The sequence below is a fragment of the Platalea leucorodia genome (assembly GCF_965183815.1).
Source record: "Platalea leucorodia genome assembly, chromosome: Z".
Taxonomy (NCBI): Eukaryota; Metazoa; Chordata; class Aves; order Pelecaniformes; family Threskiornithidae; genus Platalea; species Platalea leucorodia.
Genome location: NC_138858.1, coordinates 41,558,547 through 41,584,082, shown reverse-complemented (window position 1 = coordinate 41,584,082; position 25,536 = coordinate 41,558,547). Strand labels below are relative to the sequence as shown.

Genomic DNA, 25,536 nt, shown 5'->3' with positions numbered 1-25,536 from the left:
AAGTATGTTTCCTTCTGAATCCACTGCAGAGAAATTTGCAATCATACCAGGAGAAACCTTGATTTAGAGTTTCAAATCTAACAAAACAAAGTGTGGTATTTTTACTAATTAAGAATGTGATGAATTGAGACAGAAAAAATTATCTGAGCTACAGTGATATAAACGATTCTTGGCAAACCATAAATAGCATCCTCAGATTTTGCACACAAATGGGCTACCATCTAAGAGTTTGTCTTTCCAATTACACCCATCAAATTAATGTACTTTCTTGACAAGTGAGTCAATTTCTGTTTGACTTCACCTGCAGAAGAACAGCGAAGTTCAAGAAGAAAGTACACATTGATCTGCTCACTGTTGGTGATCCATTCAGTTCCACTGGGACAGCCCACATATGTGACTTTATCAGGACCTATGCTGGTAGGACTGGGCAAAAATATCTTCCAGTAAATTTCATAGCCTTACAAAATTGAAAACTAGCATGCTGACACAGTTATCCAACTGAAGAAAACTGAGCTATCAGAGAGAGACAAAAACAATTTTGTGTTGTGTATTTAGTTAGAAGTAGGTTTGTCTTAAAAAGATGCACAGTCTTGCTGTAAATTTAATTTAAAGCAAAAAAAGAGAAACAACAATCCAAAGTTCTACTTAGTCTAAAACTGTATTTTTACATTTTTACATTTTATTTTTAGTGTTGACCAGAGACAACACCACCTTTAAAACCTACAAAACTCTGAACCTGCCAGAACAGAACACCCATTCTGACAGATGCGAAGGGGGCAAGCAAACAAACAGTCAAAGAAAAGGGACAACAAATGCTGGAAGAGGAATGAGTAGGAGACAAAAGTATGAGATGTGAATAGGAACATCATGCACGTGTCAGATCCCTTATTTTCAGTGGAGCCAGGCGGATGCCACGTAATAGCATTCAAACCTGGATCTGTGACACAGACAGGCCACTGAATTCAAGGGGATAACATCTGCGGGGGACTGCAGCTGGTTATGACTCTCTTGGCCACCAGCAGGAAGACAAGATGTCTCCGAGATACATGGAAAACGCCTGGCCAGCATGGCTGCAACCTGGTGCTCTAGAGGCAGAGAGGCATCGTAGCAAAGGGCCCGCAGTCTACACTGGCTGCGCATAGTCCCATTTCAAGTACTGCAGTTCAGAAATCTAGCAGACAGAATTGCCGCTCTTTCTACTTTAGGGGGTAAATTAACAGTAGCCTGTGCTTCCTCACTCAAAGCATAACACAGTGCATCAGTCTCAGAGCACAAACTCTTGTAGCCTATTTTCATCTCTGAGATTGCATCTATGAAAGAAAACAGCAACTGCAGCATATTCTTCAAAAAAACAAGCTCCAAGTTTGCTACCAATAAACAATTCCAGCAAAGGAGTAGGAACTAAGAAGAATCAGAACATTCATTCACAAATACTGGCTGTTTACAGCACATTATGCCTCACAATCTAAAAACGAAGCTTCATGGCAAAACGCAGTTCTTTTTTAGACAGCATCCATATGCTGTATTTTGAAACCTGGCCACCCACTCAAGTTGCTTACTACATTTATAGAAACATAAGGGTATTCATTCTAATCCTCTTTTAAGCAAAGGGATAAATTAAGTGCCTGTAAAATTTTCCTATGTGGTTGTTTAGCATACCATTTTCTGGAACAGATTAATAGGCCACCACCTCGGGGACTGCAGCGTTTCCGACCGACACAAATACACCATACTTATGTTCTGAAGTTACTATCCATTACATCCTACCTCGTTTGCCATAACCAATATGGAGTTTACATAAATAGCTAGAAAGATGCTTCCCTAAACAGTTTGTGTCTTAAAACAACAAAGGACAGGGAAGGAAAGAGAAATAGGGGAGGTACCTAAATCAGGGTCTCAGAGCTGGCCAGCAGCGGAACTGAAAATAAAACGCAGATCATCTGAGCCCCAGATCGCTAGATAAACCCAGTTCTCACAAGACAGCAATAACTGTAGCTTGTATTTGCACAGTCGTTCTGTTTGTCTCCTTCAAAACAACGCGCGACGAAAAGCACCGGCACCTCTATTAACAGACCCAGATTTGAAGGCGGCGCTCACCAGACGGCGTGGTTTGCCCGCGGGGGCAGGTCGGCAGCCTTCCACCCCGGGATGCGCTGCCGCCAGGGACAACGCTCCGCCCCAGGCGACGCGCGCGGACCCGGCCGCCTTCGGCGGGGCTGGCGGCGCCTGGCCCACCCGCAGGCAAAGGTCAACGCCACCGCGGCTACGCCGCGACTTTCACGTTGCCAACCCTCAAATTCAAGTAGAGGTCATCTGAGGACTTGCCTTTAAAAAGGCAGTCACCGCTCCCAGATTTTAGCGCCCGTGGTGGTTTCCATAACGAAGGGCTTGCTATGGAGGGGGCCGTTTTTGCCGGCAGGCCGAGGAAGCAGCCGCACGGCCGGCCAGCAGCGGGGAGGGGTGCTGCCACAGCCGGCGCCCCGCCGGCCGCACGGCCGGACAGGAGGTCCTCAAGCCGCCGGAGCAGGTACGGGGCCTTCTCCAGAAGGAGAGGAGGCGGCAGGAGAGCACAGAAGACAGGCGGCACCAGCGACCTGCCCCCATGAAGCAGAGGTGCCGGGGCAGCCGCCCGCCCTCCCGCTGGCAGGCCGGCGCGCCCCGCGGAGGGGCCGCGCTGGAGCCCCCGCGCCGGGCGGGGAAACCCGGCTGGTCACCGCGGCCCCGCACGGCGTGACCTTGGGCCCGGCACCCGGCCCTGACAGGCACCGCTGGGCGCCGGGCGGCCGCCGCGCCCCCGCCGGCGCCCCCGCACCCCCGCCCGCCCCAAGGGGAGGGAGCGGGGCCGCCGCCGGCCGAGGAGCACGCACGGGGCTGAGGGCGGGCAGCGCTGCTGCTGCCGCCCCGGCCCGGCCCGGCCCCGGCCCCGGCCCCGGCCCCGGCCGCCGCCCCACTCACATGTGGGGGTTCCGCTGGAAGGCGTTGCGAATGTCCTTCACCACCCGCTGCACCAGCACCGCCACCTCCTCCGGCGACTCGGCCATCTTCCCCTCCGCAGCCGGCTCCGCCGCGCCGCGCCGCGCCGGGCCGGGCGGGCAGAGCGCTTCCGGGTCAGCCGCCCGCGGGGAGCCGCGGGTAACGCGCGGGCGGGGCGGGGCGGGGCGGGCCCGGCCTCCCGCCCGCCTCAGCGCCCGCCCGGCGTGCGGGGCACCGGGCGCCCCGCTGCCTCCCTCGGGAAGGCCTCGGCCTGGCCCCAGGGGGAGGCGGAGGAGGCGGTTGTAAAATGGCCCCCGCCGTTTGCTGTGGCGGAGGGGCTTTCCTCCCGGGGCTGCGACTCGCTCTGAGGCGAGGCGGGCGGCCGGGGAAGGCGGGGGCAGCTGCTGGCCGGTAGCCCCCACCTCCCCGGGGGGGTCCCACCCGTCGGGGCTGGGGCAAGTCGCCTCACGATGCCGTTCAGCGAGGCGGGGACGGGGCTGGGGGCGTCCGAGGTGGCTCCAACACAGCGAAACGTGACTGAGGGCAAGCACCCCTGCCCCGTCCTGGTCCTGTCACACTCGGGTTGCGCTTGTTTTCCCCCTGCCCTTCCCTTGTCTGACAGCTATTTCGGTGACAAAACAAGCAGAAGCAGCAGCAATAGTTAGTTTATATATGAAACTAGCCGTTTGTACCTTTATTATTTTAATAATCATGCTAGGTTTTAAAAGATGCGCACGCATGCGTAGCTTCCGCCGGCTTCGAAAAGAGATGGGTGCGCTTATCTGCAGGCTGAATGTGAAGAGTGGTTTATAATTCTGAACCATAACTGCTGTCTTTGGTTGTCATTTAGAAATTAATGTATTATTCCAAAGCAAGTTGTTTCACAAAGCATTAACTATGCGTAATTTAGTTGTCTCACATTTCAGAGCTTGCAATGTCATCAGCATCATCTGCTTCATTGTTACCTTCACCACCACCACCACCAAAGGCCTGGTAGATCCGCTGTATATTCTCCTTCAGAAAACAGAAGGAGAAAGTCTGGACAGAAGAATGGCTCAGTCGAGGATATATACATAAAAGAACAAATAGAAAGGTGGATGTTCCTTAGAGAAACATTGAATGTGTTCTCGCATGCTGAAGTTGCCAATTTTTTGCTGGATTTGTAAGTAAACTAACCTTAAAGCAGAGATGTGTTTCATGTTGGTGCTTGCCTTTTTGGTGGTTAAATTTTGTCATATTTGTTTAGATGTGACAAATAAAAACAGAGAGGTGATGTGTGCAAGGAATCCCAAGTGAAACAAGACACTGATGCAAGCTCAGTGTTAAAAGCTGAAGAGGATGTGTCAGAAACCTCTTCAGCAGCAACTGCTGAAAGGTAACTTCTTGCTTTTTTACATTGTTTTCCATATATTCCCTGAAATAATATTTTTAGGTTTATGGCTTTCTTTTTAACCGTGCTGCCATATTTTTCTACATGCATGCTTTATTTTTGTTTTCACTTACTATGGATGCAAGGTTAGACGCATGTTCCTCCGATCAGAGGTTATATAGTGCACGTACACTGGAACTAGAATCCAGGATTTCCTGCATTTCCAGTTCCTGTGACTTTCTTTTTTCATTATAATATTACCTTCTGGACTGTGGACTGGCTATTTTGTTATAAAAATAATTTACATAGATAGCCTAAGCGAGGATCTCTTGGTGCTGTCAGATGGGAAGCCACTATAATTGCAGAATTCTGAACCAAATGCCTTTGAAAGCGAAAGATATGCAGTACAGGTTGTGTTAGCAGCTCCAGTTGGCTCCAGTGCAGCATACTTGCCAAAACTTTTTTAAGATTCTGAGAAGGTCGTTTATCACAATAACTACATAAACATTGAATTCACATAGTTTTTTTCCTTTTCAGTAGCTCTTTTTACTCCAGTTCATGCCCAGGAAAAAAGAGGATGTAATAGCATGAGGTAGGTCTAAAATACCATCTTCAAAGTACTGAAGAATTGGTCTGCTCTGTTGCATTTGGTGAGAAAATGAATGATGCTTTAATTCTGGTTTGGGCTTCTGAGCTGAAGTTTTTTTTGTATAAATGAGAAGACAAGAGCCTGTAAAGTCATATGGCATTTGAAATGTGATTGTTAGGTTAAAAGATTGTAGTCTTTCACAAATCTGGGCCTGCACAGATTTATTTGAAGGTTCAGTGTGTTAAACTCCAAATTAGAAAACTAATTAGATATGGGAGATTTCATGGGGCCTTCTTAATAGCCCATATACTAAGTGGAAATATCTAGACTAAACAATGCTGGTTTCAGATAACTGGATTATATGGCTGTGCTGTCCTGGGTTTTCATTCACCTTATAGACTGTACAGACTGTTTTATGATGTATGGTGTCTGAAATTATTGAAGCAAGCTAATGCATTCTGGATGTCAAATAAGCAAAAATACAAATATGAGGAAAGGTATTACAACTCTTGGTGAGCACTGGGAGATAGTTTCAGCTGAAAAATCCAAATTGTTTTTTCAAAATACCTTTGATTGTTATGTTCAGCGTAACCCAGAATTTTTAGTTTATGCCCATTTGCCTTGCTCAGAAGGAATAAGTCAGCTTTATGTAGTTGACAGCATACCTTTACAGACTCACTGCCTTCTCACTTTATCCTGTGCAATTTCTTCAGTGTACAGGTTTGTTTCAAATTTGTTAAAAGCAGCATATTTAACTTCAGTCAGGTAACACAGTGAATGAAATATTTCCAGGTGTATATGAAGTTTGAATTCCATAAAGAGGTTTTGGTGAATTAGACCTAAAAGGAACACCTTTAAGATGTCATTAGTCGTGCCGAAATTACTCAATGGATTAAAAGTTTAGGTTTTTTGTTTGTTTGTTTTAGTTTTAGTATTGGCTACAAGTGAAAATCAGTCATACCAATGCAAAGTTCTGTTCTGAAAGTACTGACAATTGTTACAAAACTACTAATGTACTTACAAGTTGCAAAAGTGGTTATTTAGAATAGTGCAATTAACTGACAATATACTGTGTATGACTTCATGCATGCCTTTTGAAGAGAACTGAATATTAAATTGCTATTCTTATTTGAATAGCATAATAAAATGTATTTAAATTGTATACCTTAGGTACTTATAGACATTGTCAAAGCTTATAAGGCAGGCATTGGTATTAATATTGCGCATGATAGTGTATAGTAGCTTTTAGGAGTGATTATTGAGTTGTCAGACACGCATACTTACTTGCTGCAATTTTGGGATAATTATAATAAATTATTGCAAAGATCGTTTGGGATTTTTACAGCTACGGTACCAATGCAGGAAGGAACAGCACGTTTTCTTCCAAAACAGAAAGCATCCGTCTTCAGATTTTTCAGTGGTGTTTCTTTAACATCAAAAAATATGGTGTGTGTAGATGTAGTGTTATACTTGGTAGTTCTGAATACATTTGCTTTTCAGGCTAGCAAACAGAACAATTGTCACCGTCTGTTTGCAACTGGTGAACTCATTCTGACCGAGTTAACAGTAAGTACTTTGGTTCAGGCATCACTGACAAATAGGCCTGACTGAAATCAGCCCTGTTGGGCAAACCTTGCGAACTTGCGCTAAGTCACATCTTATCAGGAACTAACGCTCTGAGCCAAAACCACAATACCCATCTGAGCTGGAACTAGGTGGAACTAAAAATTGCTACAGTTGCACAGCTGTGCATACACAAAGGGGAGTTTGACTACAAGCCAATTGCTTTACGCTACAAATACCTGCAGCCACCAGAGCCCACTGAGCTCTCTTGCATGGCAGCGGGCTGCACAGCGATCTCCTCTTGAGCAGGGATGCCTCTCAAGGTTACCCCTCGAGGTATCTGATGTCTACAACGAGAGATGATCTAAAAGATCTAAAAGTATCTTGTATATAAGCTAATTATTTGACGTGTAGTAGGTAGTAGATTGTTTGACCGCCATTTGATCATTGTTTAATAAAACCTTTGGTTAACCCCACGATGATTACTCCACTCAGTAATTCTCCCATAACACTGTTACAGTGGTGCTCAGATGTCAGTTAGTTCTTGAGTTACTCATCTTGAGCACTGTGTGCAGTTTTGGGCGACACAGTACAAAAAGGATACGAAGCTACTGGAGAGTGTCCAGAGGAGAGCCATGAAGATGGTGAAGGCGTTGGAGGGGAAGCCATACGAGGAGTGGCTGATGTCACTTGGTCTGTTCAGCCTGGAGAAGAGGAGACTGAGGGGAGACGTCATCGCGGTCTACAGCTTCCTCACGAGGGCAGGAGCAGGGGCAGGCGCTGATCTCTTCTCCCTGCCGACCAATGATGGAACCTGAGGGAACGGCAGGAAGCTATGCCTGGGGAGGTTTAGGTTGGACATTAGGAAAAGGTTCTTCACCCAGAGCGTGGTGGAGCACTGGAACAGGCTCCCCCAGGAGGCAGTCATGGCACCAAGCCTGACAACGTTCAAGAAGCAATTGGACAACACCCTCAGACATGTGGTGTGAATTTTGGGGTTGTCCTATGCAGGGACAGGAGTTGGACTCAATGATCCTTGTGGGTCCCTGCCAACTCAAGATATTCTATTCTGTTCTGTTCTGTTCTGTTCTGTTCTATTCTGATTCTGGTTTTGCTGCAAGGAAGCTAGTTCATATGAAAAATTCATTGTAAGTTGCTATTGCGTCAAAATTTAATATTCTAATATAATGTTTTTACTGCAATAAGTTATGTTTTGTTATATTATGTATGATAATGTGTTATCATTGTAGGGAACGTGGTGTGACTTAGTTCATCATGTGGTCAATGAACATCAGTGGGCTAGTGTAAATGGCATCATTGAGGGACAGTGCAAACATGGTCCTCAAATGGATGAAAGGGAAAAGGAATGGAAGCAAACCTCACACTGAAATGTGCTGACAAATTTTGGATGAAAAGTTTCTGAGAAACATCCCAAACTTTCTACAGTTTAGGTATAATGGATTTCATTTGTGGATATTGGTTTGTCTGTGTTTCTCCAAATTAATTCTCTTCCCTTTTTATTAGAAGTAAACATAATTGATGTGCTGAGAAAAAATTATCTCACATGTGCTGAGTTATTTATTCTCTTTTGTTGCATAGTATGAAGTTACGTAACAATTGAAGCTACTTTGCTTTTAATTCTAGAGTAACCTTAAAGAAAAAAATGTTAAATTGATAAAAACTTCTACTTGTGTTTTATTAATACATATTTAATACAGTGAAAGTGTTCCTCATACGTTGTCATGTAAATTTTTTTCTTAAAATCAAACTGTGTATTTATTTTCATTAAGATCTGCCTTTGATCTGGAGCAGTTCCAGCAGCACTTGTGTATGTATGCTACCAAGTGGTCTGAGTACACCCACCCTGTCTACAGAGCGGGATGCTTTTTAGTAGCAATTGATTACAATATGCACTTGAATTGGCAAACCATGCACAATCAATAGAATCAATTACTGTAAGTAAGTCTGTCACCTTATTTTTCTTCTGTAATCTCTCTGAAGGGAAAATAATTGGTTTTAATGCTAGGTGCATACTTTCAGTCCAATGTTAGCTAAGACAAGGTTAAGATTTCTCTACAATTTCCATATCAGCAAACCCATGTTGGAACTCTCTCCCTATGTAAATAGCTGAATAGTCTACCTCTAGTTTCAGTATGATTTTACTTACAATCATTAAGGACTGATACAGAGAAGTAATAAATGTGACTATTTTGTTTTCCTTCCTATTGTAGTAGGAGAGTGGGATGATTGTTTTTGTAAATGAGCGTGTTTTGTGTTGTGTTTAGAATATCTTGAAATATTTGGCTTATTGCTAAGTGCCACTTTAGGCTACTTTTGAGAATGCTTTCTTGTTTTCTAGGGAAAGACAGAGGTCAGTCTCAAGAGTATTTTCTTATATGTACGGAGCATTGATTTTATATATAATAGCCTGTGACCACTCAATTTCCTTTTGGTGTATATTTACATACTTTAACTACTGCTTCTTCACAGCAGTCTTGTAATATAAACAAGTAAGTGAATCAGTGACGGTGGGCCTAATTCTTGACTGATTTAAACTAAAACCCCTTGTATCCTTCATCTGGAAACTGAAGGGATAGGGAACACATTCCTTACTGATGCCAATGTGTGTATAATGGTCTGCTAGATAAGGACTTGGAAAGCAAAGTAAAAAAATTATTTGTTTTATAATGATCTAGTATGTGATTGAATGGATTTTTTTATTCATAAAATATTTTTCTGACACTTCAACTTTATAATAGATATTGTGGAATATGCCATAGGGAATCTGGAAGATGGACTTTGGTACCTAAGAACGAAGAAATGCACTATGTCTATATTGACGGCATAGTGAGGAAATATTTCAGTGCTGTTTGAAGACATGGAATGCGGTCATGGTGGAGCAGAACGCTTCAGGAATACAAAATAATCTGTGCTGCTTCATCCGTTCTGCCGTCTAATACCACCAAACTTCTGGTTACCATAATTACTGACAAGAGTGCTTGGCTCTGTAGGAGGCTATAGTTGTTTAACACTTACTCTCGGTGCAGGGAGAGGAGGAGGTGAAAATCTGTGTTAATGGAAACACTACAAATTGGGAAACCAGATGTTTTAATAAGCTTGCTAATCTATTCTTAATTTTATATTTGTGTATAATGTTCATATGTACACAGGCTGTGTAACCATTCAATTTTGAGGACTGTGTTTTTCAAAGTTTGGAACTATTTTATGATTAAAGTGATGTCCTGGTTTCAGCTGGGATAGAGTTAATTTTATTCTTAGTAGCTAGTATAGTGCTATGTTTTGGATTTAGGGTGAGAACAATGTTGATAATACAGGGATGTTTTAGTTCCTGTTGAGCAGTGCTTACACAGAGTCAAGGCCTTTTCTGCTTCTCACCCCACCCCACCAGCGAGTAGGCTGGGGGTGCACAAGAAGTTGTGAGGGGACACAGCCAGGACAGCTGACCCCAACTGGCCAAAGGGCTATTCCATACCATATGACGTCATGCTCAGTATAGAAACTGGGGGAAAAGCTGGCCAAGGGTCCACTGCTCAGGATCCACTGCTCAGGAACTGGCTGGGCATTGGTCAGTGGGTGGTGAGCAGTTGCACTGTGCATCACTTGTTTTGTATATTCTTTTAGCATTATTATTATTTTCCCTTTCTTTTCTGTCCTATTAAATTGTCTTTATCTCACCCCACGAGTTTTACTTTTTTTTTTTCAATTCTCTCCCCCATCCCACTGGGGGCGAGTGAGCAAAAGGCTGTGTGGTGTTTAGCTGCCTGCTGGGTTAAACCACAAATGATATGCACATTCTTTGTGTGGTAAGTTATTTCTCTTATGTGTTATAAGTCGAAGGTATAATCTTGTGTATGTATTTTAAAAAATGCAACCAACTAAAAGATTTTTGCTGAGGTCCATTTATCTTAATATTTTAAAATTGTGTTTTCAATTTCAAATGGTCTTCATTTTCTTTTTTGTTCTAGGTTTCTGCAATGTACTTCATTAATGTAACTCTACTATTATTATAAACTTTGGTACAAACACTATTATATGCAAAAGGTTTGTTATTTGTTACAAACAGAAGTAGATGCCAATAGATCAGTAAATGCCCGTACCTTATAGGTCTGGTGTTGTGATAACTGCGCTGATCAGCTTGGAAGTGTGTATGATGTGTGTTGCTGAATTAAGTGCAATCCACAGTAGCTCTGAAAGTATGTCCGTTGATGAATTTTTAGGCTGTCTCAGAAAATGTGCATAAATTTACAGACATTTACAAATCATAAAAGTAAATTTAAAACCTTGTCCGGTGGTAGAACAACTAAGTAAATTTTCATTTAGTAAAGGTTTAACCTTATCTCTCGGTCTAGTGTAAAAAATTTCCTAAGATACTGTTTCTGTCTTTTACATTAAACAAAGTGAATATGAAGGATGGGTTAGCCCTTCATATATTAGCATATATTATGCTAATATAGCATATTAGCATACTAGTGCAATATTTACTTATAAAGCTAGAAAAACAAAATAATACAAGGAATCCTGTAGTTGCTTGTACAGAGACTGCATGAGTGCATCTTTTTTTGCTGTATTGAGAATGGCAAAAATTAGTGTCATCACTAAGATTGCAGATTCTTCAGTTAGTTATATTCAGTTTGTTTCATTTTAATAAAATGAAAACGTAAACAATTTGGGGAAAAAGGAAGTTAACAAAAGTTTGAAATGGTATTGGTATGTAATCCATTATTTTCTCTGTCAATGTTAACAAGTTTTTTACTAAAAGCTCAAGAGTTAAAGAATCCATTTGGGACTTGACTGTAATTGCAAAGAAGCATAACTGGGAAGATGCATTCAGCCATCCGTAAAGGCTGATGGATGTGCTGAAACCACACGACAGCTTAAAACTGTCCTCTTGGCAGTTTTAAAACTGTCCACTTGGCAGTTTTAAGTGGAGCAAACTGTATATTAACATAGTTAAAACATGTCCATGTGTTTTTAAAGCAGCATTCAGTTCTGAAAGTGAGCGTTCAGTAGTAAGTGGCAGCATTCCGCTCTAGAGATCTTATAATGGAGCGTATTTATAGCTTTAGCCCATCAGTTTTAAGGGGAAAGTAAGTTTTTGTTACTTTTAATGCCAATTACACTGTAGTGGGTGGCGGGTGGTGTGCTGAGAAGTGTAGTCCAGGAAGGAGCCTCCTTGGGTCCCGCAGGGAGAGTCCCTCGCTGCGCTTTGTAACAGGGACATGGCGGATCCGGGGACTTGAATTAGTTGAATGCCACTGGTCTTGCACAAGAACTTGCTCTCTGTATAGTATAAGGTGAAGTCCAGGTGTTAGCAGCTTTAGACCAGTGATTTTTTTGTTGTTGTTTGGAGGTGTTTTTCCTCCCCCCCATATCTCTGCTAGTCTCGCTGTTACTCTGCCAGATTTTCTTGACCCTCTTTTTCTTTAGCTCTTTTTGTTTTGAACTGACTCCCAGGCCTAAATCCATATACGGGCCTTCTCCTTAGCTCTAATTTTGCAACAGCCTGCCATATCACATTTAAGTTTAGCTTCATGTGCTGTGCTTACAGCAGTATCCACTACATGGCAACACCACCTGAATTCCAGTGCTGTTATCCCTCACTTATGTTACAGCTGGAACTGAAAAAAGCTGGTTCACAGTCTTCTTGTGGCACAGCACATAATTCAGGCTAGAACTGACCTTTCTCTGGGCCAATATAACTACTCCCCATCATATAAACCCACAGAGTAGTTATAGTCTTAACCTTTAATTGCTGCCACTGATCTCAAGATGTGAGGCAAACTGACAGCAGGATTTGTAATATCCCAGTGACTCATGCTGGTTGTAACTGTCAGTTTATCTCATCAGCTTTTTACCATTCCTTGTCTTCTTGAGATGACTGCGTCTTACATCTCTTAGTTGAACCAGAAATTGTCATAGCCCAGTGAATGATGGTAACAGCAACAACTAGTTTAACTGGTCATCTTCTGAATTTCTGTGTTAACTATTTCCAGTCTGAATCCTTGCCTTACTCACAAAGCCTAATGCTAGCCTATCCCAGTGCTACTGAATGTGGTCTCTTAGTCCAGACTGGTACTAGCAGTCCACCTCCCTACTTTCTCGATTTCTTCCTCACCCTAGGGTGTTTTTTCCAGTCCTAATCCTGCTTAATGGTAAACAGATAAGAGGAAGTAAGCATTCAGAGAACTGGATAGATAAGGATTATGTTTCAAAGGAAACACCTTTTTCTTCCATCTCCCAAATTCAGATATTTTGTCTTGCTTAATCTAACCCTTATCTCTTAAATCTTTTCTTGGCTTATACTAGTAGCTGTGATTTCTTACAGTTCTTGTGTTGAGAGAATTCTATATTCAAAACTTTCTAGAAAATAAGCATCATATTTCACATCCACTGAAATTACGTGTCCGTGGAGGTAAGTAATGCTTTTTAGGTAGAGTATAAGCAATCTCATCTCAAGTATTCTCATGAAACACAGTTCAAAATGAAAATCCAAGGTTAAGTGTCTGCTACAAGAATGTAAGATGCCATTCTTGCTTCACTAAGAGACTAGCAGTGCTTGTAATGGCAGGGTCCAATAAAACGAAAAGATCTGAAATTTGCTGGCAAAGCTTCTGTAAATGTGTGCAAAAATGAACTGTCACTTCCAGTAGAAATCTTACGGTTTGTTTTGCATGCATATGAAATAAGGTAGGTGAACATGAGTAGCTACATACATAAAATGTATGTTGTCTTGGTAGCTCTGCGTATTTTGAAACTTTTCAACCTGTAGTTCCTCAGGCAATGAGTAAAATATTAAGAAAACAGACTTGTTTCCAGTTGATCCACACCATATATCAAGTAATTTTCAAGTTCTTGTTTAGCTATTAGAATGGAGAATTACTAGCATGTAAAATTTTTTGTGCGAAGTATAGCAGCCTTATTAGCTCATCACTAACTAAACAGATAAGAAATCAAGCCTGGTTGTCAAGTTAAATGAAGAGCTGTAATTCTAAAAATAATGTTACTTGTATTTCGGGGTTTTTTTCATATAGAAAGCACCTTGCTTCAAACTATGTCTGTTTGTACTTCTTTTACTCAGTGTTTAAAATGGTGCTGTACTCTGAGTCCAAAGTTTAAAGAAGTCACATGTATGTATGATTAGTTTCTTTAATACACAGTTGAAATGTTGCCAGAAGCAAATATAAGTGAAAAACCCTGGCTAACTAAGGACACTTCTGTCAGTTTTCACGTATACAAAAATTATACATTCACTGGATAGTGGCCTAGTGTATTATCCTCAAACATTATGGAGAAGAAGCATTAAGTATGCAGGATAGCTTTCATCTTTCTGTTTCTTAATGTTGTCTGGCATTGCATTCTGGCCTTGTATCCTCGTTTGAACAACAATATTTCATGTCATAGGCAGGGATATCCTTGTCCTGGCAAGGATAAATATCTGTACTCTGGCTATATGTAAAATTCAGTTGTTACTGCTTTTTAATGACAGTTTGGCCAAACAGTGTGTAGACAACTTCTTTTATTAACTTACGATGTCATGGTTTCACTATATGACCAGGAACCTTGCTTGTTAAAACATTTCTGAAATACTAGATATTACAAGTGAGAACCTCTTTGCCTTTCTGAACATAATACCCTGCTTTATTTTCTTCCAATTGTTTTCTATTCCTATCCTTATTTTAGTGTCTGAATGCTGTTAGAGTTACCTAGGGAACCCTACTGCTAACAAGAAGGCAAGCTCTGTGTTTCTTAATTGAAATACCTCCTGTAGAGGAGTTCTGCACAATTACTGTTGACAGAGACGCGAACAGTTTTCCAGAAGCCCTTGCTCCTGCCAAAGGCCCGCAGATGTTGAAAGCAATGATAAGCCCATGTTTTCCGGCTTTAGTAAAATGAAAATTCTGCGAGAATATTCTTAGTCATTTCATTCCAAATATAAAGAACGGCAATGTGGAAAGGCTGAACAGTAACACAAAACTTAATACAAACTCATGCTTTAGAGTTCCAGATCGTGATTAAAGACTAGAGTTGTTGTAAATTAGGACACTTGGAATATACCTGCCAGTTTCCCTTCTCTTTTTTTTTCGTGTTGTGCTTAAAAAAGAAAGAACACATGCTACAGCCCTGTCCCTGAAACATGACAAGGTGGTTGAACTGCTGTGTTGACCAAGGTCATGCTGCTGATTAAGCAGCAGGGGTTCTGCAGGTGATTAATGTCTCTGGAGTGTGTGCTGGGAAGCTGTGGTGCTATTTTTATCTTAGAAATCCTGTTCATGAACCAGTACCCTCCTCTGGCACTTAAAGTTAGCCATGATGAGATGAACTCTTCTCTGAAATTGTTTACCAGTTCCACCTCTTCCATGGAGCTGTAGTTGTTGCTATGGTTAGTAAGCACAAACCTGGGTTACTTAAGCCTCCCCAAAGATGAGACAATCAGGTTTTGCCTACATAGCTAAAAATCAAGACATAGAAGTAACTCTACTAGTTCAGACCAAGCAACTGTCTGGCTCCAAGAGTCTGTCACTGATCAGAGGCTACAGATGGATACCCAAGGAGGACTAAAAGGAGCTTGTGCATGTGATGCTCTCCTCTGTCTTCTTCCCCTGTTAGAGTACTCTCTTAGCTTCTGACTATTCCTCAGCTCCAAGGAAGTCACAAGACTCTTTTGTTAGTAACCCTTAGAAGATTTTGTTAAAAAACCCTTGAGTCTTCCCTTGAACCCGTATAAATTGTCATCTCTATCTGGATGAGGTGTAGTCTCTCATTTATCTTTCCCAGGAGGTTTAGTAGTTCAGTATTGGATGGGAGGAGCAAGTAAGGCTGTACCATTGAGCTTACACTGTGTCGGTTACTGGATTCCGGCAGTCTTCAGCTGCACAGATTTTCTGAAATGTGCAATTTTGCATCATCCTCTGTTCCTGGCTTTTTCTCCCCTTTGCTAAATCAGCGTGTGTACAAATTTTGATGGGCAAACAAAGAGGTCTTCTTTGCCCAAGGGATCAGGAAAGTTGTCTTGCATCCTTCTCACTGTGGAAAGCTCTTGCAGTGTTTTGTTTTTTTTCTCAAAGCTGTTTAAAAAAAAATAAGTGAAAGCATAACTAGGAATGGATCACTAATTAGCAGTTTGATAGTTTTACCTGTTTACCTGTCTAGGGGAGGAAGGAGTGAAATCTAATTAACGTTATTGACATTTGCTAGATCAGTCGCAATGTCATAAAATGCACAGAATTAAAGATGAGGCTTGTCATGCAGCTGAGTTCCTCACTCCTACCTTTGTTAAATACACTTTTTGAAAATACAAATAGCTGTGCTCTTATTTTCAGAAGAATGTTGTATAAGAGAAGTTCAGGTTTCTCTTGTATGCAGAAGAGATAAGTGAATTAGATAAAATGTGACGAATAAGTTACTGACTCTTACTGTGATCTTTGATGCGAGTATTCAGGAGTTTCTGAATTACAAATGTCATTACACTAAAAGTCACTGATTCATTGTGACATATCAGTCAGCAGTAAAGTTATGTAAATTCAGGGAAGACAGCATTTAAGATGAATATTTTAGGGCGTGTGTGTTTTTAATACAAGTGACTGATGTGACTGCCCAAGGTTAAGTATCTCAGATGATCTGGGCTACTGCTGCTTTCAGTAGAAAAGCTCTGCTCTTAACAGGTAGAAGTGACTCAATGAAAAAAGTGATTGGCAATTTTTATCTGCTGTTATTAGGGAGAGTCGACACAAGACTTCTTTTTCTGTCACTTGTTTAACACTCCTTACGCAGAAAAATAAACTTAAAGACTTTTGGGACTTAGCCCTCTGCTTTTTGCATTCTCTTTGTAGGTTTGGGCATGTATTCAGATGACAGCGATACATACAGCCTCTGTTCACACATCGTGTGTTCCACACCTTGACTGCCTTGGTGACCTCCCCTGGACTCTCCAGTATTTCAGCGTCTTTCTTGTTCTGGGGAGTGCAAAAATGGACACGGTACTCCAAATGTAGTCTTTTAAGTGCAGAATATTTGATTTGATTTGGCTTCTTTAACTATTTTAATAGAAGGTACCAAGTAATTCCAAGTTTTAAATGGAATTTGACCTTCGGTGCCGTTACCAAACAGATTGAGAGGTATGTGTGTACCTTCTATCCTGTTCTGAGTAAAAGATCTTTTTTTAGTAACAAGGCTTCAACTTGTGAATCCACAGCTCTCAGAAGTCAGATAATGCTGTTCACATTAAATGCTCAAGAGTGGAACAAAACTGTGTTATATATAAACTTGTTGTTCAGGAACTTGCTTTTCAGTGATGGTAAATAAAGCTTATTCCAGGACTTTTTTAAAGTTCTCTCTCACTCCCCTCTCCTGGGCTAAGGTTACTCCTCTCTCTAAGCTTCTCAAAATATATTGACTTAGTAGAAGTAAACAATTTTATTTAAGGGTGATGCATGCAAGCCTCTATTAGTTCAATCAAGCTAGATGATGTAAAAACACCTATAAGCAGTAGGCTATTGAGAATAACAGCTGTCACCTCTGAAGCCCTCAGATCCTGCAATACTCAGTCCTGGTACTTGCAACTTAAAATACCATATCGCATTATGCAGATATTAACATAGATTGCTAGAAATGGGGAGGTGATATCAAGACTGAAGTTTACCTTGAGTCAGGGACTTGTTTGTTCCTTCACACTGTAAGTGGTGAAATTTCATTTTTAATTAAGTTGATGACAAAATACATGTGGACCCATAGTATGACGAATGGATGAAGTCTTGCCTTTCTTTTAAAGGCTGGGAAGCAAATAGAGGGATTCTTGGAATATGTCTGTGGTTTTGGTATCTGCGGCTGCTGTTTTGGTTCACATCTTTTTCAGTCATGCTTTTATAGTGCTGTTGATGATTCACATTCCAAATACGTCTTATTAAGGTAACGTAGCTTTGAGGTGGTGAATAGGAGAAGGTAGTCGTTAACCTGGAGAATGTTTAAAGGATATTGCTAGGGAAGAACCCTGCTAGATGCACATTAACGTAGGTAAAGAGGAGTTACGATAGTTTGGGCAATATGCTATAGCTGCATACATGTCAGCTAGTTCTGTTGCTGTTTAGTTTAGTGAACAGGAAACAGACTTGACCTTTTTGTTCTTTAATGCACAAAATCCCGTTTGTCAGTAGATGTCTTGTTTACTCTGAAGGGAAGGCATAGATCTTATCTGTCATCTCTCAAGTGCAATGAGATGCAACTGCAAATGTCATCTGAACTAAAGGTGCTATCAGAGAGAGAGTAGGGCAATAGTATTAAAAATAAGATTAGTTTTTAACCTTGGTCCTGAAACTGGAGAATGGCTCATTCTGGCTGTCCAAAAATGTAAGTTGTACTTTTTTTTTCCTTTCTTCTTGCCTTGCCTTGGCACCAAGAGGCTGATCTCAAAGGCTAGGATATAAATGAGGTTCCTTTGGATTCAAGGAATTTATGCTGATCTTATTTTATACGAGGAAATACAGAGGGAGTAAGTAATTGTGCCTTCTCCTTTGTTATAGTTCAGAAATTTAAGTGCATCTGTGAGGCCTGCTTGTAACTTTGATTAATGAAATATGCATCTTCATGGCCTTTAGGTTTGGTTTATGCAGCAAACATAACATCTAAATGTGCACTTTCCGTTCAGAAGGTTAAATGCAAATTCACTTCCATTAAACTAAGTAGCTTCTTCTCTTTATTTAAAAGACTAAAGATATATTCACTCTGTGAATAATCCTGTGATGTGTACAGAAAACAAATAAGGTTTTTCAAATACAGCAGACACGGCTGTACATTTTCTGGGTCAGATCTGCTGGCACATAGGAATGCCATTAAGGCAAAATGAGGAATAGGTCTACACTGCTCTACACTGGCTAAGCAGACCTCTCTACTCATAGGATACAGTATGGAGAGAAACAGAATGCAATTATGCTGAACAATCAATTGAACAAAGGTATTTGTATAGGAATCTTTCTCCAAGAAACTGTAGTTGGCTGTGCTGCAGTTTCAAGACAACAACCCGCTGAGAGTATCTCCTGTTTTTTTTGTCTGAGTTACTCTGTGGATCTCCTAAGCTGTGTGAATTAAGGGTCAACAGCTGGTACAGTTCTATTAGACACCTTTTTAATAATGAAACCAAACTACTTCAGCAGACTAAGTCTAAAGTAAAACATGTTTTGATTCTATATCAACTATGCATTTTACATTTCTTGCTAGGCATCTTTAAACAAACTAGTTATAATTTTTATTCAGTGGCCTACAAAGGTATATTACGTGATGAAATTTTTATTTTTAGAAACATTATTATATCTGAAATATGTTAACACAAGAAATGTCAGGCTTGGACAATTTCTGAAGTGTTTTCTACAAAAAACAAAACTGAAAAGCACTCTTTAGAACAGAATCAAGGAGAACAGATTACAGTTTTACATCAGCTGTGTGTGGAATTTTATAACCCTTCTTCCAACTTGTCTTCAGAAACCCAATTCAGCTACATGTGAGAATAGGGCCTGACCTGTCTCTTGTTTTGTGGTAGTATGACTTAATGTGTTTGAGTGTCCTTATGTTTATCTAAATGTTATAGCTATCACACAGAACAGTAATATAGTAAATATGAAGAATATCGGTAAATCTGCAGTAGGTGTGAGAGCTTTCCAAAGTGTCAATTTCCATGTTGCACTGAACCTGTGTAACATGAACATGAAACACAGCCACTGCTACTTGACGTGAAAAGGTTTCATACTTTAAAAAAATGCTGTAAATGACTGCTTAAAATACTGGACAATATGAGCTTAAATCCACTCTCTACTAATCTAGCAGCACTATCATTCTTTACTGAAGACAAGTGTTTAAACCACAAGATTATGGAATTATGTTGTTCTGACTTAAGTTTATTAATCTGAAATACTTACTATAACTTGATTAAATTAATACAGTGGTGTTCTTCATGGCAAAACTTCTTATCAAACCACCTTACTGCTCCTGAGTGCTAGGAAAATATGCTTGAACATGTGAGTGGCGGTAAAATGTAATGGAGGAGCTCTTCTGTTTTGTTTCGTCTTCAGTTGAGACGGTGGTACAGTTGCTTTGACTTCACTTCGCAGGTAGGCCCGACAAAGTCCCATTTCATATTGCATCATCCAACTCATATAAAAAGCATTTAATATGCATTGCAGAAGGAACGATTAAAAGTTTCTCAAGTCCAGGGCAAACAGAGATAGCACATAAATTTCTGATGTGTAGCATTTCCTGCATTCCTTCTTTGTCAAATCCCAGTAATATGCTGCCATTTCTAAATGTGATAAAGAAGAAACCATGTCGCTATGTTCCATTGGAACAGCAGTTCTTACTGCAATTGTAGAAAACTGATTTATATTAGACCCTAACCTCATTTTTCAAACCTTTTTGGACTTGGGCTTAACAGCATTATGAGGTTGTGGTTTTTGGAGTAATTCCTCAATGCTTATTTTCAGAAGCAATTACTCAAGGCTTCGATCTTGCAGTGAAAGTACTAAATGCTATTTTAATGAAGTCTGAAGAAAAAAGTGAAAAATGAAAAGGCTCTTATGGTAAAAAGCACTTGCGCTTCACATATTTTATTATAATGTCGTGAGTTTAGCTGTGGCTGCTGGAAGATGATTTGATGTACAGACAAGAACGATTACAAGATAATCACTTTTAAACATACAGAAGACACTAGGGGGTGCAATAAAACCTTATTGCTGATGCCTTAGAAACTTGGTGTACCTTGGCTTGAAGCTCTCGTTGTAGATGGATGGATTTCCTCTCTGTGGTTGCACTAAGAAAATGCCGTGGCTGAAATACACTCCTCTTAATGAGAATGTTCTCTAGAATACTACCTGTTGATTTACAATACGGGATCATGTTTGAATCCTAGTCTTAAACCAAAAGCAAAGAGACAGAAAAATGCACAATATTTTGCATACTGCCCAGGGCCTCTCCTCTATTGAAATAATTTATTGCATGTTCTTCTGCACCAAATAGCTTTGATTGTAGGCTTATTTACTAATGGATGAAGCGTTGATGAAGATGGTGTTTGAAATTCTGCTTTCCCCATGTGTTTAGGAACTGTATGTTTGTTAGGGAATACGCACCTGTGTCTGAAACACAGGTGAGTTTTCAGTCACCAGTGATGGAGGCCATACTGAGTAGGCCTGAGTCTGCCACTGTTCCCTGGTGGTCTTCACTTGAAATAACAACTGAATTTGGTGCGTAATATTGAGCTGGGTCTTCGGGAAGGAAAAGCACCGTGGGTAAAAAACCACACATAGTTGTAGAGGGGTGGCCCAGAAACAGTGAGCTCACAGCAGCCACACTAGTGTGAGAAGGTGAGAAGGGTGCAGTGAATGACAAAGGGGTGGCCTATAGCATGTGGTTTAGGGGCTGTTGTGGTACTGCTGCACATTCTAGAACATTGTGCTGGTAAATTTAGTTTACACCATTGTAGAAAGTAGCACAGTCACCATCGCATTACGGCTAAAATAAGCTCCTCATGCTTTCCTGATTACAGAAACTTATATTTTTGAACTCATGGCCTGACAATTAGCTGCTTGCTGGTATTCACAGAACCACAGACTGGTTAAGGTTGGAAGGGACCTCTGCACGTCATCTGGTCCAACCCCCTTCCTCAACTAGGGACACCTACAGCCAGTTGCCCAGGACCATGGCCAAATGGCTTTTGAATATCACCAGCGATGGAGACGCCACAACCTCCCTGCGCAACCTGTGCCAGCGCTCACTCATCCTCACAGCGAAAAAGTGTTTCCTGATGTTCAGAGGGAACCTCCTGTGTTTCAGTTTGTGCCCGTTGCCTCTGGTCGTCTCACTGGGCACCACTGGAAAAAGCCTGGCTCCATTGCCTTTGCAGCCTCCCTTCCGGAGTTTGTACCCATTAATAAGATCCCCCCTGAGCCTTCTCTGCTCCAGGCTGAACAGTCCCAGCTCTCTCCACCTCTTCTCATAGGAGAGATGCTCCAGTCCCTCATCTTCGTGGCCCGTTGCTGGACTCTCTCCAGTCTGTCCGTGTCTCTCTTGCACTGGGGAGTCCCGAACTGGACCCAGCACTCCAGGTGTGGCTTCACCAGTGCTGAGTAGAGGGAAAGGATCACCTCCCTCAGCCTGCAGGTAACACTCCTCCTAGTGCAGCCCAGGATGCTGTTGGCTTTTTTATTTGCCGCCAGGGCACATTGCTGGCTCCTGGTTGACTGTATCCACCAGGATCCCCAGTTCCTTTTCTGTGAAGCTATTTTCCAGCTGGGCAGCCCCAGCGTGTACTGGTGCATGGGGTTGTGCCTCCCCATGGTGCAGGATTTTGTACTTCTCCTTGTTGAACTTCATGAGCTTCCTGTCAGCCCATTTCTCCAGCATTCTTTGTAAAGATGTATAGATCCTCTTTTTCAGGAAAAGTGATAAAATTACAAAAATAGTTCTAGAGGTAAATAATACAGCATTCGCCATAAAAACTCCACCAGATTTTGGATTACTTCACCAGAAAATAAGTGTGTAAGTTTTCTTCTGCTTTCTTGCAGACTTGAAACATCACGTATCAAGCTCATCTTTCTCAGCCCTTCATCATTATGGAGCATAAGGAAGTTATACTGAAGAGTTCCAGAAGTCCATGCTAAATGAAAGAAAACTTCCAATGTGGTATTTCTGATAGCATAATGAGCATTTATCTCTATGTGTGTTATAGAATTCTGAACTGGACCTCTGCAATTATAATTTGTAGCATGGTGAACTGAAATAGCCCCTTCAATCCAATGTTTGAAAGACTTCATGTTTAGAATTTTCCCCTTATCAATCCAGAGCTTTAACCCCTGACCTAAAGCCATGGTGATGGAAGGGGCCTGATGTGGATGAGAATGGTATATGGCCTGAAAATATGTGTAGCATTGTATGGTACAAATACGGTTAAAATTTAATCTGTGTGTTTTGAGGTAAAAGTTTTCACTACGTATCAATTGGGAAGAGGGATTGTTGAAAGACAAAGAAATATTGAAATGACAAGTGTGATAATGCATGCTGAAGATGGTACTTATTAATTTGTTTTGCTGATTTTTGTACCATTTTTAGCTGTGGTAGAAGGAACAATATTTTGTGACAGATACATATTATTAAGTCTTCAGCAACAACCTTCCCTGAATGCAGGAAATAATGTGCACCTCTAACAAATTTCTGTAGATCTGTTTGGTTCAGACCAGTTTTCTATCATTAATTGTTTAACTACTTAAACATTTCTTCATACCAGATGGAATGCAGTAAGTCTGGAAACTCAAACTAATAGTGATTGATTGATTTTCAGGAAACTGACAGAATGTCTTTCGGGCTCTGGAGCTGTTTTCTCAGGATATCATCCAGATCACTTTAAAGTATTCGTGGTTTTCACTTTTATTCTTCCAGGTAAAGAACATTACCGATCTGTATGGTGGAAGATATCCAGTGCAGAACACAAAGTTTGGAAAGATTGCAACAAAGTTAGACACAGCGTAGTTCAGAACTGCTTTTTTTTTTTAAATTTGCTCTTGGTTGTCAGTATGTATAAGTTTCCCTTCCAAGACTGGAAAAAAGTAGTAAAAGGATGTTGACTTCCAAACTGATTCCCTCTGATACTCACGCTAGAAAAGCATAGGTGAAATACAGAAAGGCAGTTTAAATGAAAACTTAGATGCTAGAGCACAAGATTTAGCTCGCAGAGAGAGGGCCTGTGTATGTCTTTTAGTCCTTTGTTTTGTCTTCCTTTGATCTTTTGGTGCAGATATGGTCTGAGGATACCCTAGCTTCATAACTGGGTGTCAGCAATCAGATGTTCTGGTGCAACTCTTGCCAGAAATGATTTAGTACCTTATATTGCATTTTACAAATAAAGGTGGGTTTTATTTTTCTTCTTTGCATTGAAACCATCATCATATAGGTAAAGAGCTGTCAGTGGGCTATTTGCAAATCTATTGGTTGCACAATATAATACTTAAGTATGACTGTATACCCATACTGGCAAAAACTTCTGCTAGTCTAAATGTAAAAGATCTACTAGTATATACTAGTGTGACAGTATAAAAATATAGCTATAATAAAAATAAAATATCACCATAATAAAAATAAATGTTACTGTCTGTAAGTCTGAAAGCACTGTAATGACTTGGAAATAAGGAACACTAATGGTGATGACTGTTTTACTGTTGGTAGGAAAGCTAGGATTTCTAGCCTATTTTGGGGCATTTTACATGCTGGATCTTTTAAACTTTTGTTGGAAGATATACATGCATCTAAACTCCTGACAAGTAATTAGTTATACGTTAGGTTTATTTTTTAACACTTTGTTCTATTCCCCAAATCTGGAAGTGTCATTCTAAACATTTTACCATGGTGAGGGAGAGCCTGCTCTGGAGAGCAGAGGCACTGCTTCTGTGATTGCTACTTACCTACATGACACCATTTGTATGCACGGCTGTAGCTTTGTGGTATCACTGATGTAGGTAATGTAAGCCTCTTTAAGGCACTACTGACCTGTTATTTAAAATATATACATATCTTGCCACAATGAGTCATTTACGGGGTTCTCAATCTAAAACACATAGGTCAACTTACTCCATTTTGAAAGGATTTTGTGTTGAACCCCCTTTTTGCACAGATCAGGTACCTACACTGAATAATTATTCATATCCCTCTCTACCGTGGCTAATGCCATATTGGTGACGTACCTCTAGCACTTTACTTTCTTCTTACTCTTTCTTTGCTTTCCCATCTCTACGTCACCTCCAAATAATACATACTGAAAGAAATCCAGAACAAAAAATCTAGTTAGTAACATTTCTTAAATTCATCTTGACTTTGCATCTGAATATGATTTCTCTTCCAAAGAACACTACAGTTGGTTTATAAAAACGCACACTGCCTTCTGAGAGATCGTCCTGCTAATTTGCTTCTGATAAATGAGGATGTACAGACAACTCCCTCAAAAAGAAATTTGTAGTTTATCATAACCCTAATATAAATGGTGATACAGTGAGTTAGAAAGAAGGGAGATATTGGCAAAAGCCACTTTCTTATGGTATTTTACAGTAGCAAATGAGTATATGTCCCAAAAGTCTATAGTTAATGAAACAGACTCATCACCACCTGCTTTCCCACAAGCATAGAAAGCTTAGTCAGCTTAATTTTATTGAATCAATTTTGTGTAGTGATTGATTTCCAGGTAAGCAGCAGTGGATAATAAGTCCAACACGCAGCTGTAGAAATGGAGCAGTGTAGGACCTGCAGTCCCTTAGGACTTTAACTGGGTGTTTGTGGTAAATCTTGCATAGGCAACCTGTTTCCACACAGTTAATCAACTACACTGTCTCTCTCTGGCTTAGAAACAGAAATTAAAATCAGCCTTAGTAAATACAATTGCTGCTCAGAGATTTTTTAAGTAATGAAACAGACGCTGTAATGAGTGTGATTGATTACATTGTTTTCTGTGTGCATAAAGACAGGAGTGACCAGTGGTTCACTATGCAATTGAAGGCTTGAGTGAAATAAGAACTGTGTTCTCCTTGTCCTCCTTTTTCTTGATTTTTCAGTAGCCAAATGTTGGAGGACAGTTTTCAGGCATCTCTGGAAATACACGTAAAATACAGGACTTAACAAAGAGCTGATAGGACTGAAAACATATACAGGCTGTTGCATACTCTTGGATAAAGCAGTTCCCTCTGATAAAACAGATGGTGGTAAATATGTGCTAGTGCCAGCAGAAGCAAAGAGATTGACATTAATTAAGAAGGTCAGATATTGACCTTGTCCTCAGCAATATCCCAGAGGAACTTCCCATCAAACTACACTTTTTTCTCTGACCCATATGAGTGTTACAGTCGTTCAGATTTCCTTATCTTGTGGTAAGCTACCTATCAAACCAAAAAAAGCAAGACTAAATCTATGTGCAATTAAGCTGGGACAAAATCAAGGTTTCTACAACTCATGAGAAAATGTGCAAGGTGAAAATGAATCCAACAAACTACTTTGAGAGCTTTAT

General features: G+C 40.8%; 1 protein-coding gene across 2 annotated transcripts in view; it reads right to left on the bottom strand.

The window, feature by feature from the left end:
* Positions 1-3,087, bottom strand: part of PTAR1 (protein prenyltransferase alpha subunit repeat containing 1) — a 41,881-nt gene extending 38,794 nt beyond the window's left edge. For both annotated transcript variants that reach the window (XM_082335513.1, XM_082335512.1), the window contains exon 1: positions 2,956-3,087. In XM_082335513.1, coding sequence (XP_082191639.1) covers positions 2,956-3,041 — 86 coding nt within the window. In that variant the 5' untranslated portion in view covers positions 3,042-3,087. The remainder of the gene's footprint in view (positions 1-2,955) is intronic.
* Between the last annotated feature and the right edge of the window lie 22,449 nt (positions 3,088-25,536).